General features: G+C 37.7%; 2 protein-coding genes across 2 annotated transcripts in view; both read right to left on the reverse strand.

Annotated features, from left to right (window-relative positions):
- Positions 1 to 24,563, reverse strand: part of kdm2ba (lysine (K)-specific demethylase 2Ba) — a 58,556-nt gene that overhangs the window by 28,961 nt on the left and 5,032 nt on the right. The window lies entirely within an intron of this gene.
- aplnra (apelin receptor a) lies at positions 16,234 to 18,073 on the reverse strand. Its single transcript, XM_081348615.1, has one exon. The coding sequence runs from the start codon at positions 17,954 to 17,956 to the stop codon at positions 16,874 to 16,876; it is 1,083 nt and encodes a 360-aa protein (XP_081204741.1). The 5' UTR covers positions 17,957 to 18,073; the 3' UTR covers positions 16,234 to 16,873.

Here is a 24,563-nt window from a genome sequence, read left to right on the forward strand (position 1 = left end):
AAATTAAAAACTAAGATTTAAAAAAAAAAAACTATTTAGTAGGGGTGTAACAATGTCACGATTCGATACATATCACAATACTGAACTAACGATAGAATATTATTGCAATACTTCAAGACATATGAAAAGATTAACAAGGAGACTTGGTGCTGGTAACCCATTGCACAAGACATGATGACAATATTCACGATTCTGAAGCTGAAAATGCAGAATTATTTTAGACGAATATGCTTGAACCCTGTCACTGACTAGATATATTTAAAATTATGTATGCCACTTTTTACAGGTAACATAAGATATTTGGCATTGTCAAGACCCACAAATATTCCCACATTGCATTATTATACTTTATATTCAACATTTATAAATAGTAGTTTATTGTAGTAGTACTGGCACTAAACTCTGTAAACTTTAAAAATAAATCTCACACAGTAATTTTCATTTTGGGTGAATTATACACAATACTATAATATTGTCTCTAGATACATATTGTTGTATTTTTGTATTGCGTTATATTGTGACACGATATATTGTTACACCCCTACTATTTAAACATAAAAAAGAACTATAAATTACAAAAGCAACAAAATTACTAAAACTTAACCATTTTTAAATGAAAAATAAAACCTAATTCAAAATATTAATATACAGTGAGGAAAATAAGTATTTGAACACCCTGCTATTTTGCAAGTTCTCCCACTTAGAAATCATGGAGGGGTCTGAAATTGTCATCGTAGGTGCATGTCCACTGTGAGAGACATAATCTAAAAAAAAAAAAAAATCCAGAAATCACAATGTATGATTTTTTAACAATTTATTTGTATGATACAGCTGCAAATATGTATTTGAACACCTGAGAAAATCAATGTTAATATTTGGTACAGTAGCCTTTGTTTGCAATTACAGAGGTCAAACGTTTCCTGTAGTTTTTCACCAGGTTTGCACACACTGCAGGAGGGATATTGGCCCACTCCTCCACACAGATCTTCTCTAGATCAGTCAGGTTTCTGGGCTGTCGCTGAGAAACACGGAGTTTGAGCTCCCTCCAAAGATTCTCTGTTGGGTTTATGTCTGGAGACTGGCTAGGCCACGCCAGAACCTTGATATGCTTCTTACAGAGCCACTCCTTGGTTATCCTGGCTGTGTGCTTCGGGTCATTGTCATGTTGGAAGACCCAGCCTCGACCCATCTTCAATGCTCTAACTGAGGGAAGGAGGTTGTTCCCCAAAATCTCGCAATACATGGCCCCGGTCATCCTCTCCTTAATACAGTGCAGTCGCCCTGTCCCATGTGCAGAAAAACACCCCCAAAGCATGATGCTACCACCCCCATGCTTCACAGTAGGGATGGTGGTCTTGGGATGGTACTCATCATTCTTCTTCCTCCAAACACGTTTAGTGGAATTATGACCAAAAAGTTCTATTTTGGTCTCATCTGACCACATGACTTTCTCCCATGACTCCTCTGGATCATCCAAATGGTCATTGGCAAACTTAAGACGGGCCTTGACATGTGCTGGTTTAAGCAGGGGAATCTTCCGTGCCTTGCATGATTTCAAACCATGACGTCTTAGTGTATTAACCTTGGAAACGGTGGTCCCAGCTCTTTTCAGGTCATTGACCAGCTCCTCCCGTGTAGTTCTGGGCTGATTTCTCACCTTTCTTAGGATCATTGAGACCCCACGAGGTGAGATCTTGCATGGAGCCCCAGTCCGAGGGAGATTGACAGTCATGTTTAGCTTCTTCCATTTTCTAATGATTGCTCCAACGGTGGACCTTTTTTCACCAAGCTGCTTGGCAATTTCCCCGTAGCCCTTTCCAGCCTTGTGGAGGTGTACAATTTTGTCTCTAGTGTCTTTGGACAGCTCTTTGGTCTTGGCCATGTTAGTAGTTGGATTCTTACTGATTGTATGGGGTGGACAGGTGTCTTTATGCAGCTAACGACCTCAAACAGGTGCATCTAATTTAGGATAATAAATGGAGTGGAGTTGGACATTTTAAAGGCAGACTAACAGGTCTTTGAGGGTCAGAATTCTAGCTGATAGACAGGTGTTCAAATACTTATTTGCAGCTGTATCATACAAATAAATAGTTAAAAAATCATGTTGTGATTTCTGGATTTTTTTTTTAGATTATGTCTCTCACAGTGGACATGCACCTACGATGACAATTTCAGACCCCTCCATGATTTCCAAGTGGGAGAACTTGCAAAATAGCAGGGTGTTCAAATACTTATTTTACTCACTGTATATATACCTACATATATTAATATTTTGAATATTTTATATATATATAGCCTGTGTTACAACTCACCCCAGTGGTGGGGTAGGTTGTAAAAAAGGAACTCTTTGTGTTTGGCATGAACTCACATAATTTGTGATTGTGTTGTTGTCCATGTGAGTTGTATTTGTAGCTGACAAATGTGGCAACAATTTTTGAGAGATATAGCACAAACAACCACTGAGTTAGGCTACCGATGTTCGAACAAAAAGTGTTACATACATCACTGTCTACAAGTCAAGTCACATTTATTTATATAGTGCTTTTTACAATACAGATTGTTTCAAAGCAGCTTTACAGAGATAACAGGAAAATAATGCAAAAAAGTTTGTTTCCAGAAGAAAATAGCGTCACAGTCCAGCTTAAGTAAGTTCAGTGATTTTAATTCATTGAATTTAGTTCATTTATAGCCACTCTGGAGGAAACCGGATGTCATCGCCCAGCTCAGTTCAGTTCTCATAATCGTGTCAATGCAGGCAGATTAATATTATTGTTGAATATTAAATTTAATGTCCCCAACTAAGCAAGCCAAAAGCCAATGGCAACAAAGGTGGAAAAAGGCGCCAGTGGCAAGGAATCCAATACTCCATCAGGAGGCAGAATGGAGAAAAAAACCTTGGGAGAAACTAAGCTCAGTCGAGGGCCAGTTCTCCTCTGGCCAACAGTGTATGATTATGTGTAGTGTATACTATTATCCAGTTCCATCTGGTTGAAGATCAGAGTCACGTCGGTATGTAGCCTAGATGGGTTTGTTGAGGATCAGTGCCCGATGGCTGTCGTGTCGATGAGTTCATCCACTAATGAACTATAATAATGTAGGTTAGCTAGTTCAAGATGAAAGTCTCAGGGTTGCCAGATTTGCATATCACAACCAGTCAATTGATATTCAAAACCCGCCCAAAATCGCGTTCATCCTGCGGACACACACACACACACGCGCGCGCACACACACACACGTGTCAACACTGTAAAATTAGTTCAATTAAATTAGACACCGACTTAGCAACACTTTGCTGTTTAAATGCTAAGATACTAGTCAACTTGTAGTGCATTGCCAGGATCAGCAGATGGCAGTGTTGATCTGGCTCAGGTCAAGACCTGGAAAAGACCTCGGCACCTAATTTATTTAATAATTTGAGCTGTAGCTAATTAGAAAAGCTGTAAACCCTCATAATACTTTGGCTTAATAGTTAGCTGTAACCTCTGTATCAATTAATATGTTTTATGGATGATATAATGAATTGGCTTTATCTCCAACAGCCTTGTTCTGCTATCATATAATCATGAAGTAGCTAATTTAGCTTCTTTGCTTCTGCTTCTTCTTCTTCTTCTACATGTACTTTTTTCATGTAGCCTCTTCTCTGGCTCCTGGCTGATGTGCAGTGATCTTTCTACTGGAAGTGCAGGTGAGCCTGAGTCCATGACTGCTTCATTGTAGTTGCTCAGTTGCGTACAAACCCTTAAATGATGCTAGGGTTGATCAGTGATGTCTCTGTTAACTAAAGCATGACCGTGTTGGTATGCTGCTTTGCTTCTCGAGACATTCAGAGAGGGTCATCTCTCTCTCTCCCCCTTTCTTTATCTGTCTCTCGCTCTGTTTCTGCTCACTTCCCGTCACTCTATAGCTTTGATGGGGTGCCATGTATCTCTCACACTGGAGGTCTTTTCATTGGGAGCACCTGTCAGGAGGAAGTGGGGAATGGCGGTTTGTTGTTACAGGCTGCAATGGCCAGATGAGGCAGACGTGTGTGTGTCTATTTGTGCGTGTGTGAAGGGAAAGAGATGTCTGCTAGGTGACATGAAGAAAGAGAGGTGAGATGTTAAGGGGTTTAAGACGGCTAAAGAGCTCTAGTCAATTTGGACAGTTTTGCTTGTTGGCAGTTTTGACTGAATTTAACCGGACCACGCAAACACACACACACACACACACACACACACACACACACACACACACACACACACACACACACACACACTGTGGTCCAGGGACCCCTCAGGGGGCCACAAGGGAGTGCTAAAATTTGAGGAAAGTTTTAAAGAAAAAGAGCATTGCAAAAATACACAAATAAAAAAATAAAAAGATGAACTGTTGTACTAAATAGATTACATTTGGTAGATTACATGACAAAAATTGTAGTAGTAACATAATCCATTACTTTACACATTTATGGTAATATAATCTGACTACTTTTAGATTACTTTTAGATTACTTTTGACCTAACTTGTTTATCTCATTGATTTGAATAGGATAATCTTGTGCCATATTAATATAAAAATACAAAGAGAAAGAACATATGTTCCATTCTTTATCAACAACGTGAAGAGCATTAAATATTACATTATGTCAGGGTGTCCCAGCCTGGGGTTCGTGAAGGAACTGCAGGGTGTTTGGGAATTTTATGAAAATCTAATAATTGAATACATCATATAAAATGTAGATTAAAACCAATAATTTTAAAATAATAAAAAATATAATAAAAATGTGTTTGAAAGACAAAAGCCTTCCAAAGACATAGCAATTAAATGATTCCCTGAGTAATAATTCAAATAATAATGAATGTGTTTATCAGGAGTTCATTCGATATGCAATGTTGAGAAAACACTCCTTAAAAGTGACATGATTTCTGTAAATCCAGTGATCAAATGCTGTCTGGGTCTCAGTTTTCATGTAATTATAGCCACCTTACTATAGGCTGTGTGTGCATTTTCACAAAACATGAAAAAGAAGAATTAGGGAGAATCAATAAGTTATGAAAAATATACTGCCATTGTGAGAATGACGTAATCATGCAATCAATAAAAAAAGATTGTCTGATTACGAGTAAACCGTAATATAATATGATTAAAATAAATTAGTGAAATCTTATTAAGTTATCCAGATGACATGTAATCACTTACTACCCAGCACTATAAATAAATAATTTAAACAAAATACATAAAAATTATTTAAATAAATAAATGGATTTAAATAAGTAAATAAATAATACATCTAATAGTACAGTAGAGTAAAAACAGTATTAAAAACCTAGTAATGTAACATATAATGCTCTATTTTCCAAATTATATTTTATGTATATTTATTATATTCATTTTCAAAGTAGAAATTGGAAATAAATAAATAATTAGAATAAAATGCATTAAAAAAACTATTAAAATAAATAAATGGATTTAAATAAATAAACAGTAGTAGCCTACTATAGTATATAAAAACATAACAATAATGCGGTAACACTTTACAAAAAGGTTTCATTTGTAGAAATTGGGTCTTTAGTGATAATAACGCTGCCTTTAAAATTCAATTCAATGCAATTCAAAACAAAACAAAACAAAACAAAACAAAACAAAACAAAACAAAACAAAACAAAACAAAACAAAACAAAACAAAACAAAAACAAAACAAAACATTATTGTTATACTGTTTTTTTTTTTTTTTTAGAAATAAGGGCATCCCCAAAAAATGTGTCCCCAAAATATGCCGAATGCAGAATGTACACACAAACAGAAGTGTTAAAAAGTGTTCTAAACTTTATATTAGGGTGTGAATCTCTTATTATTTTATCTGGTATGCTAATATATTAATATCTTTATGTTTAGTGTGTAATATATATTGGGATTGGTTTCTTTTTCATCTACTACTTATTAGAATTATATTCTTAGCTTGTTTAGAGATTTTGGTCAAATAAACTATTCAAATAACTGAAATAACTGAATGGTGGCCAATGCCTTTTTCCAATATGTAGGCTATACCTCAGCTCTTTAGTGACCTGGGACGTCATTCACTACCCTCCTCCTCATACATTTTTTTTAAGTTAGACATCAATATTCTTAGTATTTCTCAATTAATTCATTGTAAACAATATAAAAAGAAAATAATAAATTAAAAATTATAAAAGAATCAGTGTTTTCACATTTATTTTTTTAAAAACATTTTATAGGGTCACTAATAACCGGAGGTGTGTAACAGTGTAAGTATATATTTTTTCTGCACAACAATAATTGAATCTTTGATGACTGAATAAGTGCAGTTCACTTTATTCCACAAGGTGGCAATGTTTGAAACACAATGTTTGAAACACAATGATGAAATGACATTTCACTCATAGTTACAGCAGGCAGAAAACAAAAGAATAGGAAGAATCATCAGCAAAACTTGAAATAGCTCAGTGATTTACTGCAGAGCAAGTACTGAACGCAATCAAATATAAGTGTCACTGTAACTTGATGGTGGTTCTGGTGAAGAAGCTGTCAGCGATCAAAATATTGATTTAGAAGATGTTGAAAATTGATAGTTTTGAGAAAATGTTTGAGATCGTGAATATTAGCCAGATGTTGAATGTACTGAAATGAGCTCTTATGAGGACAGTGATGATGGTATAAAACATCTGCAAAACAAACTCCAAAAGGAAACAAAATATGCTTTATTTTATTCTTCTGTAATTGTTACTCAAATATCAGGAGAGTTTTATATTATCGCGATCCATCCGTGTTAGATATAGACCCGGGTCGCTAAAGACCCGAATATGTAATAATGATTGGTGAAACATTCACGTATTTATGTGTTAAAACGAAATGCGAAAAAAATGTAAATATTCATTATTGATATGAGAATATCAGTAGAGTTTTGTGAGAAAATAAATTGCAGTACAATAATATACATCCCCACAGCTTTACTGTTTGTCTACTCTTAAAGATAAAGGTTCTTTATGGGCATTGATGGTCATGAAGAAACTTTAACATCAGTGGAATCTTGCATTGCACAAAATATTTTTTATAGTGCAAAAATGTTTTTAAGGATGATTCAAATGTTCGCACACTAAAAAAAGAAATAGTTCAAATTGGGTTGAAAGGTTCTTTGGGGAACCCAAATTGTAGCATCAGTGTAAAACCTCCCTTTGGCACCTTTATTTTTAAGAGAGCACCTGTATGTGTGTTGAAGTGTGTAAGGCCGGATCTGGATGCAGAGACGACTCATCCTTCCTCCTGGAGCTACAAAGAGTCCGTTTAGGTGCTCGTGAGAGGATGGCATTGTGCGGACCGTCCATCCCTGGCTGCCCGTTAGAAAGCTAAACGATTCTGCACTCGCTGCCAGTCCAGCTGGGCACTCATACAGACACACTCATATAAACACACCACATCCTCCCGCCAAAATCTCCATCGGATGCAGACACATCTCCCTCGAGTGAAAGACAGACAGACAGACTGTGGTTCATGCATCTTGTGTTTAAACTTTCATGTTGTAATATTGTCCAATTATTAATACTGTGCAAAACCGTGTTGTGGTATAGTGGTATTATGATTTTGCAGTAGTGCTGGGTGTGCATTTCCCACACTTTAACCTCAAATGGTGAAATCCTGACCCAGTTGTAGCATCCTGGGGAAACCACATGTTTTGTCCATTAAGAAGCACAATGTGAGAGGAAGACCCTCTTGGTCTTATCACACACACAGAGACACGTATTCACACACGGAGCCCACAAACATCATTCATGGAAGCTGATAAAAAAAAAAAAAAAAATACATCAGGCAAATGCATTTTACAAATGAAGAAATACACATGCAGTTTAATATAAAAGTGCTAACAAAAGTTATTTTAAAAACTACAGTAAATATTCAAATTAAATATTATATATTTATAATATTAGATAAAACTATATATATATATATAAATGTAAATTATTTTTGGTGATTGTGGTGTAGAATATGGTTATTGTATGTTATGTGCATATGCAGTTTAATAAAACGGAGCTAACAATATTAGCAGTGAAGTTATTTTAAAAGCTAATAAAACTTTTAAACACAAAACTGCTGTGAAAAACATGAACAGCATTTTCATTCATCTTTATATCACTTTTTGGATAGGATTTATTGAAATGTATAGCTGTTTTGTTGAATAATGAAAAATTACAATTTTTATTGAAAGAAATTTAACTTAAGCTACAAAAAATACACTTTATATATTAATATATTAATAAAAAAAATTATACAGCTTGGAGCAATTTTTTAATATTACATAAATGATGCCTCATTTTATGTCTCTCCAAACCAGTATGATTTTTTGTTTCCATGCAACACAAAATGAACTGGATGAGGGATGGTGTTTTTGGTGTACAATATGGTTATTGTTCTGCTTGCTGTGCTATATATTATCTTTTATTAGCCAAACATACAAACGTACAGGCACATACAATGAACACCTCAAATGTTGCCTGGAAAACTACACTGAACTTGAATGGAAGTCAGTGCATACAAGTTTAGTTGGCTTTTGTCACCACTTGAATGGAGAGGCCACTTCAGTCTTTGTCTGATCTGAATTCACACATGGACAGGTTTGGTCCTCTCTGGGTGTGGTCACTGGGAGTTGTAAAGAATAAACACATTCAACAACATGCTTTTACTTTGGTTTTGAGATTGTGTAACATGATCATCAACATCATCTGTGTGTATTGCTTGTCTCCTCCATTATAATGGATCTATTTCTTCAACTGCAAGATTTGTCTGAATAGCTGCAGTGGGCACTCAAAATACGATATTGCAGCAAGGAAAAGCAGTCTCACCCAGAGAAATGTCCTAAAGCAGGTCTGACCCCTTAGACTTGCCATACAAGCTTAGATAGTAAACAGCATCTGCAGCTGGAGCCAAATATGTCGCTATTCATGAATGAAAGATCACAGACACCTGTGTAAAGAGAGAGTGTGTGTGTGTTTCTGGCTTGAATGTAACATCTCATGTCGTCTGTTTAAAAAAAAAAAGTTTGATAAACATCCCGTGTCACACAATAACTGCAAGCTCACACGCAAGACGTTTTTCAAATGCTCAAGTCAAGCACTGTAGATTCCCCTGAATAAAATTTCCCAGGACATTTAGGGGGTGTTTACAAGACACTAAAAATGTCAAACTTATGTGTTATGTGTTTAGGCCCTTCATCTACACGACAATGGCGTTTTGAGTGCCTGAAAACGCAAACTTTTGAAAACAGGTTTCAAAGTCCACGTTTTTGAAAACGATACCATTATCGTCTCCGTGTAAACTACAAAAATACAAATTTGTGAAAACGGTGACGTCATGTGTATGCGTATTACGTGTTCATTCTATAGAGCTGGTAAGTCCCGCCCATCCGTAAAACCCCACTGGACCTCTAGATTGAAAAATCGTCAATGCAAGTGAATGTGAGAAAATAATTAATTTCTAGTCCCATTTGAATTTTGCCATGAATGTGAACATATGTTGTATGTGAATTTTTTATATAATTTTTCGTATGAAGAATGCTACAATTTAGCGGGTAGAAGTTTGATACGGTTAGACTTTGTGTGAGAGCACTTTGTGGACTACAACTCTTCGCTGCTTTCAGACGCGTTTCTGAAGAAAGAACAGCCCATTTGGTTTGAATGGTGACATTTGGGTACAAAACACACAGCTATCTCGATCTGTCTCCATAGATTATCGCAGCATTAGCACCGTGATTTGACAAGCGGAGGGAAAATGTGTTATGGGGTGACGTCACATAGGCGACATGTAGTCTTTCTCGTATGTCTTTTCCACAACTGCTAGCCAAAGAATCGTACAATATACTGTCAAACTCGTAACATATAAAAATTCACAGACAACATATGTTCACATTCATGGCACAATTCAAACGGGACCAGAAAATAATTATTTCCTCACATTCACTTGCATTGACGATTTTTCAATCTAGAGGTCCAGTGAGGTTTTACGGATGGGCGGGACTTACCAGCTCTATAGCCGCTAAGTGTTTCTTTACAAAGTGACATTGCCATCTACTGGCCTGGCATGCATAATACAGTGTTTTTTAGTCGTTTTTCATGTGGACGGGGAACGTTTTGACAACATTGTCGTCTGAATGTGAAAAACGCATTATTACATCGTTGTCGTGTAAACGTACCCTTAGGCATAAACACCATTTAATAGCTGGAAAATGCTCACATTTTAGGCTTAAATCTTCACAAGGCTTTTGTAGATTGTTGATGTTAAGTATAACAATTTAATTCAAACAGTACAAAAAAAAACCCCTCAGGCTGACTAGACATGCTGAACATGTGCCAGCAGAATGATTCAGAATTTGAATCACTTTGTATAATTTTGTTGTAAATTTCACATATTTTCTTATCTGGTCTCTTGTCAAACTTATTTAAAATAACCTGTTCTAATAATAATAATAATGATGTGCTTCAATGAAGTATTTACAATAACGGAAATATAAAGCCAAACTCATTGGCAGTGACTTTCATAGTAATAGACAGGTGCTATAAAACAACTAATCCTGGACATATAACCTCTTTGTGGTAAAATTGTGTTTATCCTTAGGCTAATACTTTCTTTTTCTCCCAGAGCTCATTACAGCTTAAACAGAGGAGGAGAAATCACATTAAACATCAAAAGAGCCCAAACCACAGGGTTGAACAAAGAGGGAAAAAGAGGAGATGAGAGAAAGGTGGATAAAAAGTTTCAACAGGAGTTATAGAGATCATGATTAAAGGGACAAATCCAACAGCGGACTAGTGGGTTTCAGAATGGAAAGAAGATTCAACTCTACCCATAAATGAGAAAATGTCATGACAGGGAGGCAAAAAGTATATGATTTCTTTTGACTACACAAATGACGAACCTGTGATGTATATAAAAAAAGATTGCGATAAGACCCATCTGGCTTAGTTTAGACACTTGATCTGATGCCAAACGTCATATGGTGATTTATCTGGAGAAACCACAATAGAAAATGTAGGAATTCCCAGTGTAGACATTACTCTCATCTGTCATATGGACAGTTGCATAACATTCACACTCAAGGCAAATCCAGGAGCTAATGTGTTACACATTCTCAGAGAGCTCTGCGCTCCATCGCAGTAACAGGAGACCCCACAACTCTCCCGTCATTGTTTTTCACACATGAGTATGTTCTTCTGTGTGAGTATGTCTTTCAGGAAACCTCTGCTCAAAGATGGCCTCTGTGTTTTGATAGATGAGAGGCTCCATTGTCAAGCTGGCCCAGACACATTGCGTTATTGACTTGACACTCACTGTGTCTGTTGTTCTATATGTGAATGTGTGCGGGTGCGTGATTAAAGCAGCTGATGTCTGCCTGTCCTTAAGAGTAAAGAGAACTGACAGCAGTATTAGGCCTGACAATAAAAACAGCAAAATCTGAGAAAATTAGTGTTTAATGGGAATTTAAAAGTAATGGGAAATAAAAAGTCACAATTGTGAGATAAAAAGTCACAATTGTGCAATATAACCATGTTGCGAGACAACCACAGCAGATTTATCAGCACACACACATAAATATGCATGTATATTTTTAAGGCCTTTCTGTATGCAATGATACTTTCCTTCCACAAAATGCAAGATACCTCTAGTTCGTTTGTTGGCCAGAGGAGAACTGGAGCCCAGACTGAGCCTCTAACTTACTTAGTTGGGGACACTTAATATTCAACAATATTATTGATCTGACTGTACTGACCCTGTTGTATAAGAACTGAGCTGAGGTGGACGATGACAGAACTGCTTTATAAATGAAATTAACAAATTTAATAACTGATGATTTTTACAACGGAACAGAATCGACACTAAACTGACTTTAGCTGAACAACAGCCAAAATGCATAGCCTAATTTTCCTGATATCCGTGCTGTAAAGCTGCTTTGAAAAAAAAAATACATTTGTATGTTGAAAGGTTTGCAGACCACACACATCTACCTGACATCCTGTAGAATTTATCCAATCAGATGACGACTTCGAAAATCCTGAAGTGTTTCCAATTTTGTGTGCCATCCCAGACAGCAACATAGTGTCTGCCCAGATCCTGCCCACATCTGGACCGTGTGGAATCCACGTGTACCAGATGTGTGCCGGATCTGGGCCGACACCATGTTGCTGTCTGTGAATTGCAGATGTTCAGCCAACGGTCGGTGGGCGTGACGTCTGAGGCTAGGAGACACATGACAAATGAAAAAATATGTGCTCAAAAATTGGCTCAAACTTTTTTTTTCAAACTCTTGATGTGCTTTGACTTGATGGAATCATTGTCTGAAGTAAATAAATCTGAGCCTGTGCACATCATACACTACATGATTTTCAAGCCCCTTTCACACAATGCGTTAATCCCGCATTGTATTGCTGTAAAATTGCTAGAGTGCCTTCTGTGTGAACGCAAACAAGTGCCGGGATTGATGCCGGGATCAATGCCGGGATGGGGACCTAGTAACATTGACGGGATCAGTCCCGGAACGCTCCCTGTTGCAAAAATCTGTGCGAAAGTCAAGTAGTGTATTCCAGCCTTAATTCTCAATGTGAGATATAAAGTCACAATTGGGAAATATGAAGTCATGAGAAATAAAGTCATGATTGCGAGAAATAACGTTGTTGTTTTTTTCAATTAGGCAAAAAAATAGTTTTCATAACTTGTTGCAACACTTTTCAACATTTTAATTTAAAACATAATGACACAACTGATTATAATGACCTTGGATTGCAGTACATCATCCAATCAACATCATTTTGTCAGGAATGAGAGTACGGTCAGATAAAGTGCACCCAAGCCTCCTGAGAGCTGTCCATCGTGGTGCATTTGGACTGTTAGTGTTACTGATTAGTTTAAGTTTGAAGGCATGACACAGGATGCCCAAGTGACTGCAAAATCAAGTGAGGAAACACACCTGTCGAGGACTGGGGGATGTGAGTGAGTTTGAGTAGTGATGACAGAGGGTATGCACTTCTGCTCTTTATTATGAAGCTTAGCAGCTGGGAAACATACATGCATGTATATCATAATCTAACTCTGTGACAAGGTTAATGGTTTATAACAGTCCTGAATACACACTCCAACACTGTTGTGGCTCAGCACCTGCTGCTGTTTCACACGGAGGCTATTCGAGTGTGGTTGTATTTCTGGATTTGCATACCTGACCAAACACACAGTCTCAGTAAAATCATTAAAATGCTCAGCATGATGACATGATTTAGCAAAGGCTTTTCTCAGGCCCACATGTTCATATAGCCTATTTTAAAGGGAAATAAATGACAAATCACTGTTTTTTCTTTTCTTGCGGTCTCTAATGGATGGGCACAAGCATTATTCCCCCCTGGACCTAATTAACGAAATACAGGTGCAGCTGGGTTGCTGAAGGGATGCCGGAAGACTTGTCGAAGGAGTGAGGAAAAGTGTGTTGTGATTGGCAGGATGAAATAAGCACGTTATTTTTCATTTGAAACTTCATTTTGAAAGCTTGGTTTGTTATGTTTGGCTAAAAAGCCCTGAAACATGAGATTCCCATTAGGTCTGATTGAAACTGAGGACCTCAAATATAATCATTTAACTATATATTTTTTGTATGTATGTGTATGTATGCATAATTTTTTTTTGTTATATGTATATATGCATATTATATATTACATATTCACTGTAAAACCCAACAAGTTAACTCAACTCAAACCGATTGAGGAAACTGATTGCGGCAAACCATTTAATTGTGAACTTATATATATTGAGTCATCAATATATATAAGTTCACAATACTCATATGTATTTATTTTTAAACTTAAATGGTTTGCCACAATCAGTTTCCTCAATCAGTTTGAGTTGAGTTAACTTGTTGGGTTTTACAGTGTATGCATATACATGCACATAGAAGTTTACCTATCACACCACTCAATGCTCTATTACTCTAGTTTTTTTTAATGCATTTCACTTCTGCTTAAGCTTGTGCAAATCTCTAGTTTAGACATGGCATTGTGCACTGCAAATATTATTTGTTCTTATGATAAACTGATTGTGATGTCTTCTAAATCCCTATTGAATAAAGCATCTGTCTAATGATTGCAAATGCACTTGAGTGCACTATATGCATTTACTTTATGCTATTGCGATTACAGTAAACTGTCACAGAAAAGAATATATGTGAAATAGCTGCTTAACATTTAGTGCGTTGTGGACAAAATGCACTGGGCTTTTAAGGTTTGTTATGTTTTTTTGAGATGACATCATTGGTCTGGTTTATCCAGCTAATGAGATTATCTCATCATATCTCTCTTCCAGACAGTGTGTATATCAGACAGTCTGCCAAAAACAATCTGGCGATATTTATCATTGGAACTCTGTATGTTACGAGGAGCTTCGGCGCGTGCTCAAGTTCTTTATTTTCTGTTACTCTGTCCATTCACTTGTTTCTCCACTCTCTTTGATTTGAAAGTGCCTGGATCCAATTGGTCATGTTGGTTCTGTTGTTATTGGTTAATGTCCCTCTATGTGTGTGTGTGTGTGTGTGTCTTTGTGTGTAGCGTCCCTTTCCCCCTTCTTTAACGGTCATCTTTTCAGAAATATTTTTTCACTTGCCCCATAATAGCTAGCTTCAGATATGTATCCATACGGTTTCATTCTTTAGAAATCATAGTGGCCTCACAATGTCACTGTTAATTAGTCACCATCATTATACCACACGTTGTGTGTGTGTGTTTGCATGTGTGTGTGTGTGTGTGTGTGTGTGTGTGTGTGTGTGTGTGTGTGTGTGTGTGTGTGTGTGTGTGTGTGTGTGTTTTTGTGTTCCAGGCCTGTAAGACTGGTCTTTACTGGGAAATCAGATGTTTGAGAGGTTTTTCAATATTGAAATTCTATGTATCTTCACCAGACATAAGAAAAGTTTCAGTCTATCTGCAGAACCTGGAAGATTTTTATGCACATGTTTGTTGTTTTGAAGCATGCAAACACACAAGGATAACTTTAGATTTTACAGGCCCTTGCGAAAAAGAAGTACATTTTAGCATACTAAAAAGCGTACTAGTTCAGAAATAATATACTGAAGTGCGATCTGAATGTAATGTCTCCGGACACTTAACTGCATGCTATTCACAATTAAATAAAAATGTATTTTACTTTATATTAAATGCAATTAATTGATCTTAAGAATGCTTCTTTGACACATAAGTAGAAATGAATAATAATAATAATAATAATAAAAGTAGTTATCTGTGGATTTTGCAGGCAGGTTAAGATGTATTGTAAGATGTACATGTAAATGTACTGTAAAGGAATACTAATGCTTTATGTTTGACAAAAATAAATTAATAATAATAGTAATAATAATTAGTATTATTACAATTGCATGACTATTTAAATCTGTTGTATTTCACAGGTAGTTTAAGACTGGATTTAGATTTTTAAAAATGTACTTTAAGGGAATACTAATATTTTGTATGCTTTAAAAGCTATTACAATTATGACAATATGACAATATATTATATTGTCATAATGTAAAAATTGTTGTTACATTATGAGCTCAAGATTTTATTATGTTTTGAGAAAATCATTAAATTATAAACATTTTATTACAATAATAATGTAACAGTTATTACATTGGTGCAGTTTTTTTTTCTTTAAACCACAACAAAATATTAAAACACTGATTTGAAATGTACTTTAAAGTAAAACGTTTCATTTGACTTTATTACAAAGTGCACTTAAGTGTGTTAAGAAACACAGTCATGAAAGTGTACTCTCTTTAAGTGCACTTAAGTGGCCTTTTATTGCATTAAGTACAGATTTTTAAAAATATACAAGATTTAAAGTTCACTACAAGTGCACATTCAATACAATTAAGTGGAAGCCGTTTGGAAAAAGGATGTATGGACTATCAATGTGAACTCCCTTTGAATTGTATTGTGTACACCAATACATACCCATAATCATGTTTAATGACGCTAAGACGGTATTGTATTCAAGGAACATATTTAATACAGTTGCAGTAGTTAGTTACAGAAGTTTCAAAAATATAACATTATTTCATGAATATATATCAATTTACACCCCACAAATTTGTTCCCTTCCTCCACTTGTCTTCCTTTTTTCCCAGAGACATTTGTCACCAGCCATCTGTCTGTCTGTCTCCACCCCCCTCCCCCCAAACCCCCCCCCCCAACCCCAAAACCTGACTCTCTGTCTGCGCTTTAAACTATCTAATCAAGCAGCATCACCTTTGCACTGGAACACACTCACACACACTGATACGCTCATCAAAAAAAACACACACACACACACACACACACACATTCAGATCAGGGAGTAACAAAAATTATAATTTTTATATCTCCTCTTAACAAGTGCTACAGATACTGAACACATTTCTGAACATAGCAAATTAGCAGAAAGGAAAAGAGTATGAAAATACTGTACAATTTGCATCTCTACACCAGTGTATACAGGCTTCAACACAATCACACACTCTTACAACAACACTAGTTCATCCTCAGAGCAGAATCACTGTGGTCAGCATTGTTTGAATGTTTTTGACAAATCTGACCTCCTGTTTGCCTGGATAGTTCTGTGTTTTTGAGTGTCAAAGCTGACGAAAATGTGTCAGCGAACATAAATTCACCCATGCATTCCAGCACTTCATCCATGAATACAGTAGAGTACACCAAACTATGAGTGTTATTTACAAACATAACGTAATATGTTCTCCAAAGTCCATCAGTTCACCACCAGTCAGAACGGACCAGCCGTCAGCAGATCTCCACTTTTTTTTGAACCCCTTCAACCCAGTGTTTTCTCCTCAACTTCATGTTTTCTGTTCTTCTCATTGAAGTCCTTCACACTTTGGTGGCCAGCGACTGCACCTCCGACTTTTGAGTCTGGGCGCTGAGGGTCGAGGACATGGAGCTCATGTGCCCATGCATGGCCTTCTTCAGGTTCAGCAGACACAGGCACTGCGAGCGGAACCGCAGGTCAAAGAACGCGTAGAGGAACGGGTTGAGGCAGCTGTTGACGTATGCCAGGCACGTGGCGTACGGATGAGCCAGAAGCAAGAAGTGGAGGAAGCCACACGAGGTGGGTGCCAGGTCCAGGTAGGACAGGGCATCCATGCTTTTCAGCACATGGAAAGGCGTCCAGCAGAATGCGAAGACCACAACCAAGGTGGTGATGATTTTGAGGAGACGCCGCTTCTTCTGGTCTTCCTTGCGCAGGTGGCTGAAATGGCGGGTGACCGTGCAGCCGATGAAGCAGTAGCAGACGGTCATGGCCAAGAAAGGCAGAAGAAATCCAAGAGCGGAGGAGGAAAGGCTCAGACCCGCAATCCAAAGGGATTCGTGATCCTGATTGTGAGCGACCAGGCTGAAGTCCATTGCACAGGTGGTGCGGTTGTTCCCGGCATCGTCCACTGTAGTGCGGAACAGGAGAGTTGGAACGGCCAGCAGGCACGAGAGGAACCAGATGGCACCCAGTGAAGCCAGCATGGTGCCACGGGATCGGAGCCGGCCGCTGGACAGAGAATGGACTATTGCAAGGTAGCGGTCAAAGCTCAGGCAGGTCAGACAGAAGACACTTGCATACATGTTGACCAGCACCACGTAACTGCTGATCTTGCAGAGAGCCACGCCAAACGGCCAGTGGTAACCCATCGCGGTGTACACGGCCCACAGCGGCAACGTGATGACGAACGTCAGGTCCGCGAGCGCCAGGTTGCCGATGTAAACATCTGCCGCGCGACGTTTGGATTTCGCGCGCCAGACAGTGAAGATAACCACGCCATTCCCGGAGAGACCGAGGATAAAAATGAGCATGTACAGCACGGGGATGAGAGAATATGACGGCTCCCACTCCGAGAAGTCGCATCCAGTCTCGTTATAGTCATAATAGTCATACGTGTCGGCGTATTCCGGCGTTGGCTCCATTTGGTGCAGCTTTGAGTCCTTCAGGATTTTTCTTATTCTTTTTTTGTGCAGTTTTATCCGAATCTCTGAGAGTTCAGTGGGAATGTTTGGATTCTTATGTCTGAAACGAGAGTCTGGGGTAAGTTTCCCTCACTGGAAGCTGAAGCGCGTCTGTGTGAGGGAGAGAAGCGCCCTGTCTTTTTAAACTCCAGACTTCTCACCCCTCCCTCTGAACCCGTATATCGGACCCCTTATCTCCACACACACACACACACACACACACACACACACACACACACACACACACACACACACACACACACACACACACACACACACACACACACACACACACACACACACTCCCACCCACCACGGTACCCCCCGGGCCACGCAGTCGGCAGGAGCGAGTGTGTGTCAACAAAGTGAGCTTAACTCGTTGTTTTTCTTCTTAATGAAAAAGTAATGGCTTGCTCGTCTTTCAAGTTAGATTTAGCTTAAATTGTCTGACAAAAATATTTTTGCGTCACGTCTCATTTACGGCACTTTTTAAATAAAAAAGAGTCACAGTCGCAGAATTTCAATGGATGTTGTTAACTTTTCCACACACTAACATTTCTTCATTCATGTCATACTTAAACATCCTGGCCTAATAAATAATAGCCTAAATGAATTAGGCCTACATTATCTTTTTGGTAGCCTATTGTTCCTTCAACTATGAGCTTAGTTAAATTGCTTCCTGAAAGTTTTATGTGCTATAGCAAAAACTTATGCATAACATTTGTCCGACACTTTTGAATTTAATTACTAAGAATGAGAGAGGACTCATTTAATCGAGCGTGACAGAAATGATTGAGACAAGTTAAATGGATGGAAACAATGATTCTATATAAATGGAAAGATTGTTACAGTTAAAGCATCCCATGTTTTGATAAAGGACTCAAATTGCGTGTAAAAATAATTGAACGACATTGGCAGTGTGTTGGTATTTTATATATAATTTCGCATTCAAAACGAACAGGAAAACTATAAGCTAGGCTACACCTTTTTTTTTTCTTCATCTGAAATGTTATCCTTGAAGAAGTTCTCATGAGCTTTTTGTTAAAGCCTCCGTTTAGAGTAATTGCTTGTAAAAATAGCCTAATTGGACGACATTGGCATGTAGTTTTGATAGTGTAGTTTTTATTTTTTTATTTTTATCATTCAGTTTACATTGTAAGTCTAGTTTTAATTATTTATGCTACTGTCTACAGTTTACACGATCGATCTGACGGCACTACAATTAAACGTAACCAGCCTAAACATAGCAAGCCTAAACAGGTTTCAGACAGGTTCCCAGTGAAACCAGCGCCTGCGACCAAATGATAATGTAAAATAAGCATTGCTCTGTGATTTCCTCTCACTCAAACATTACATGAAGGTGACATGCAGTCACTTCAAACACTCGACTTCCACTACAACACATCACTGGAGCCTCTTTAATAGGAACAAGAGATTTACCTGCAGACACATTATTCAAACGCTTAAACGGAAATACAGACCCGATACGTTCCTTTATAAATAGCCTATTATGACATCATCTAACTATTTATTTATTTATTTATTTATTTATTTATTTATTTACGTGGTGCTATTCTGATATATAGGCTACTGTAGCCTACCTAAAAAACGTAGGCTACCTTTCTTTCGGAGATCAAATTCAATTAATTTCAGCGATTCTTATGAAAAATACATTGTTCGCTGTGCGTTCTGGGTGTCTTAAAGACACTCAGAACGTTTTATAATACAGTGATTAGATTACATGTCAGCAAAGGATTTGGATATGTGTGAATTTAATTCGCAATTTCTTGCATTTATTTGCATGATAATAGCAGACACAAACTCGCAAAATAAACAAAAAACAAAAGGAAACGACGCATTTGACATTAACGAGTTTCTCAAGGACGCGCTGTTCACGCGTTACACCCAATTTGTAGCACCTGAAAAAGGGCAGTTAAAGCGAAATAGCTTAGGCTGAACAGAGAGCAATTCACATTCAAAACAAACAGGAAAACTATAGGCTACACCTAACTTATTTTTCCTTATACACCTGAGGTATTTACGGATTATTATCCTTCAAGAAGTTCTCATGATCTCTCTGTTAAATTGGTCGATCTGCCCCACTATTTACACAAAACTTGTTTCACACATTACACTCCTTAAATTAATGTGCAATCACATTAAGCAGGATCAGTGTGTGATCCATCAATCAAAACCTATCAGAGTGTCACTCTCCACAACTCTGATGAAATCATCATGCGGATCTTCTCAATCACTTCACGAGCGGCCAGTATCTTATACTCAAGTGCTACAGGATTGCAACTATTTTTAAAGGGGGGAAAAGAATAGCTTATATAACACTTCAATGACGGTGTGAAGTAAATGTGTGACTTACACTGAGAACTAATGTAAAGAAAACAGAGGCATGTAATGCATCTCTGGCAAATGTGTTTAAATGCATCAGATTAGATATAAAATGTGTGAATAGTGGCACTTATGGCATACATTTGAATAAAAGGATGTTTGCCATTTATTCTGAGGATACTGTCTGCACATGTCCACTTGTGGCATCAGATGTTGTCATCAGAACATTCTAGATACAGCACACTGAATCTGTGGTATGATCTTCTTTTTTTCAGTTTATAAGCATCTCAAGATTTAGATTCAGAACTCATTTTGAATGACATACTCACCGGACATTTTAAGGTGGACTTGGTTATTTGAAAACAAAATAGCACATATCAAACAGATTGACCAATCATAAAAAAGCTACTCTTTATTGGCTTAGTTTGTTCAAATGTTCTTCACATTAAAAAACTGTTTTCTTTTAGGGAACCCAAAATGGTTCTTCTATATCAAAACCCCCTTTTGCAACCTTTATTTTTTAAAGTGCATACTGAAAGTCATCATAGGCTAAGTAGATTAGATCCCTGATGGGTCTTTACCCCTCAAAACACCTGTTAGTTGATTCATTCACTACCTTATACTTTGAAAGCAAGCAGTACGCAAGTTCATGGTTCATATTTTGGCATTATTACTCATGCCGTTCATATTTATTGAAATATTTGTAGTATTACAATACTTGTAGTCATAAATTATTGTAGAATTTCAAAGTTTGCATAAAGTCAGTGAGGAGCTCCTGCTGTGCAAAAAGGCGACTGGGTTGCTCTCTGTGCCCCCATAATCCTTTGCCCTGCCCCATGCAGTCTGCCCCTCACCCCTTCCTCTGCATGTTGTTTTTGTTGGACCTCTGAGAAACTAAAACACTCCACACACACACAGCAGACAGCCTGGCAAAAACAACAGACAGTTTCCTGCTTAAATCAAGCTGGTAGGCCCTCAAATGAGACGGCGCCCTCTAGTGGATTTCTATATAGACAACACACACGTTTCATTGCATAGACTTCCATTGAATTTATATCAGGTTAATGATATTTTCTGTAGCCTAAACCAACCCCTATCTAACATATTTGCCCCCCCCCACCCCCCACCCCACCCACACACACACACACACACACACACACACACACACACACAGGTTGGTAGGCTGCTATCTGATTGACTGCGGAGAGAGATGTGGCTGCCTGCTGCTCTAATAGATCCTTTAGATAAATAAATAAATCCACACATTTTAAAAATAAAAGAAACGCTGATAAGAAGCAGATGGTCAGATTAGCCAGACGACTTTCAAACACTCAACACACACCTCTAATTGCCAGATTAGGCAGATGAAATTGAGATCTTCACCAAAAAGCCCTTTGTTGTAACAAATCAATTTTTTTTAGTGAAAGCTTTGTTTGAGCATGATTTACTCATGGACATTTTATCACACTGATAATACCGTACTCGTTCATGTCTTAGTGAAGCCAAGCGGACAGGAGGGGGTAAATGGGGGGTTAGAGGTCAAATGTAAATTCAGAGGTTGAGTTTGATATAAAAGTGCATGAGCATATGAGCATACACACTGCCATACACTAGAACTATTTTACCAAAGTAAACAGTAATGAAAAATGTGAGCTGAGAGTATTGCGTTATTGAGTAGGCCTATGTGATTTTTATTTTTTAATCCGTAAACCCCTGGATATATAAATATGTATACACACTACTGTTTGGGGTTGATAAAATTGTAAGGTTTTTGAAAGAAATCTCATATGCTTACCAAGGCTGCATTTATTAGATGGGAATACTTTTTTTCAAGATTCCATGATGAATAGAAAGAACAGAGTTTGAGGTTTATTTTTTTTGTTTGACTAGCCAGCCAAATCCTGAAATGTAGCAAAACATAACAATCAGCATCCTTAAGAGAATCATCATAAATCATCAAATCATAAGTGAATCAACAAATCATCAACATGCAGGTATAACACAATTTAAAGGCACAAAGAAAAAAAGTTCATGTCTTTTAGAGACATATTTTTCCTGTAAAAATGCAATTAAAGTAAATGTAAGGTTTCCAATAGTTACAATTGTTGTGAGATTTTATTTTTCTATCAGCTGTGAAGAGTAAGACCACACAAGAAATAGCAACTTTGCCTGTGAGTGAGTGTGTGTGTGTGTATGTGTGTGAGACCCCATAGCAGCTGTGTTGTTTTTTGCCCTTGTACAGCTGACCGGACCGCTGCTAAATAGCAGATTAGAGTGGTCCTCCATTTTATGAGTTGTGATGTTTCATTTACACACACACATCTAAATGCATACACGCTTACATTCACACACAGACCAAGCGTTTTGGCATGGCTGAAGCCAGCAGAGGTGAAGCTACAGGAGGGGTGTTAGCTGTAATTTGGGTATTGTTTGAAGTATACAGCTGTCAGGCACCTAACACGTCAGATTTGATCTCACGGCTTGATTTGTGGAACTTCAAACCCCACAAATCACGCAAGGTGTGTGTGTTTCTGTGCTTTTGTGTGTCACCAGAGGCACTTCAGACAATAAAAAAGGATGGTGAGTTTCAAGAGGCTGTCCGCTTAAACTGAAGTGGAGAATATTCCCTTGTATGTTGTGTATTGGTTGTTTGGATCTCTCTGTTGTAAAAGAAACGTCCCAAGTGTTCATATGGGTATGCTAAACACCAAGAAACCTCCTCAGACGATATCACACCCATGTGCCACTCAACACCCCACTTCTGGTCTTACACACACACACTTAGATCACCATCTTTCTGTTGATTTAGGCCTGCGAGGTAATTCATTGAGATTTAAAAGGCAATCATGATGGTTTGTTTGCCTTTTAGCTTAGCAGGTTAGCATTCTCTTCTGATTTGATGTTGAGAGTCCTGTGAGTCTTTGAAATCCCTAAAAACATGTGTCTGCTCACCCACTCGCTCTCCCCCTTGTGTACTCAGTAATCACATAGTAGAGGATACCGACAAGTTGTTCTGTCAATGAATGTGTTTTTTCACCTCCTCTTAAGTGAGGTTGCCAGTCTGTAGCTCAGGGTCGGTCCAGCCCAACTCATTATTGAAGGCATGTTTGAAATATGGCGCCTGCGGGCAGCCGCCCGACTCTTTGACTCTTTACCCCGAGACTGCCCTCACTGATGAGTCTGATAACACACATACTCACCTGGACATAGCCAAGGGAGTTTTAAAATGGTGTTTCTTTTTCGTGGTTTCTTGGCCTTAAACCTAGAGGCGATAATGAAAATGCCACATGCTTTGGTTAATGTTCTGGCGAGGTGAAAAACGTTCTCCCGGTAACATTAATAGAATGTTATCTGGTCTTTAATAATGTTCTCAAACGTTAAAAACTATTTTAGTTGGAATTTTCTTACGTAAATGTTACTACTTGTTTTAGAATGTTCAGAGAACACAAGGTTAAAATTTCCCATACAGGTTAAAAATACAGGTTTCACTTAACTTGAGTGTTCTAACTACAGAAAAATCAATGTTCCCAAAGCCATTTACTGGGGTTGAAGAGTTAGTTTATCCAAAATTGACCATCATTTACTCACATATGACTTTCTTCTTTCAGCCGAGCACAATCAGAGTTATATTTAAAAAATGTCCTGGCACTTCCAAGCTTTATAATGCGAGTGAATAATAACTGAGATTTTGAAGCCCAAAAAAAGCACATCAATCCATCATAAAATGAATCCATATATCCATATAATAAAGGCCTTCTGAAGTTAAGCGATGCATTTTTTTTAAGAATAATATGATCTGAAGCATTGGCCATGCTGCTCATGTGGGTGATGTGAGTTCGAGTGTGGCTTTTGACATTTCCTGAGTTTGTTCTTCCTTTTCATGCCCAAATATTACCAAATACAGGTTTTTCAATGGCCAATCCTTTAACTCTTATACCAGTTCTAAATATGTGGTTACAGCCTCGAAAAGTAACAGTAATGGAGTAAATGTAAATAATTTAAACATTATAGAAAAAGAATAAATAATGACATTTATCTTTCAAAGTATGTCTTATTAGCCTGGTAATACCAAACTCTGCTACTTCGCTTTGCTTCGTAGACAGAGTCTGGCATGGCATAATTGAAAAGCGTTTCTTTCTTGCGGGGGGTGTGCTTGTCTGAAGTTTAAAATCATTGGTTACCCGTAAGCCAATCACATAACGTTTGGTTATGGCGTGTGTTATGC

Source organism: Scardinius erythrophthalmus (genome assembly GCF_964197995.2).
Source record: "Scardinius erythrophthalmus genome assembly, chromosome: 20".
Lineage (NCBI taxonomy): Eukaryota > Metazoa > Chordata > Actinopteri > Cypriniformes > Leuciscidae > Scardinius > Scardinius erythrophthalmus.

Excerpts from the sequence above, each read along its gene's own strand:
- aplnra (XM_081348615.1), bottom strand. The coding sequence starts at position 17,956 with ATGGAGCCAACGCCGGAATACGCCGACACGTATGACTATTATGACTAT.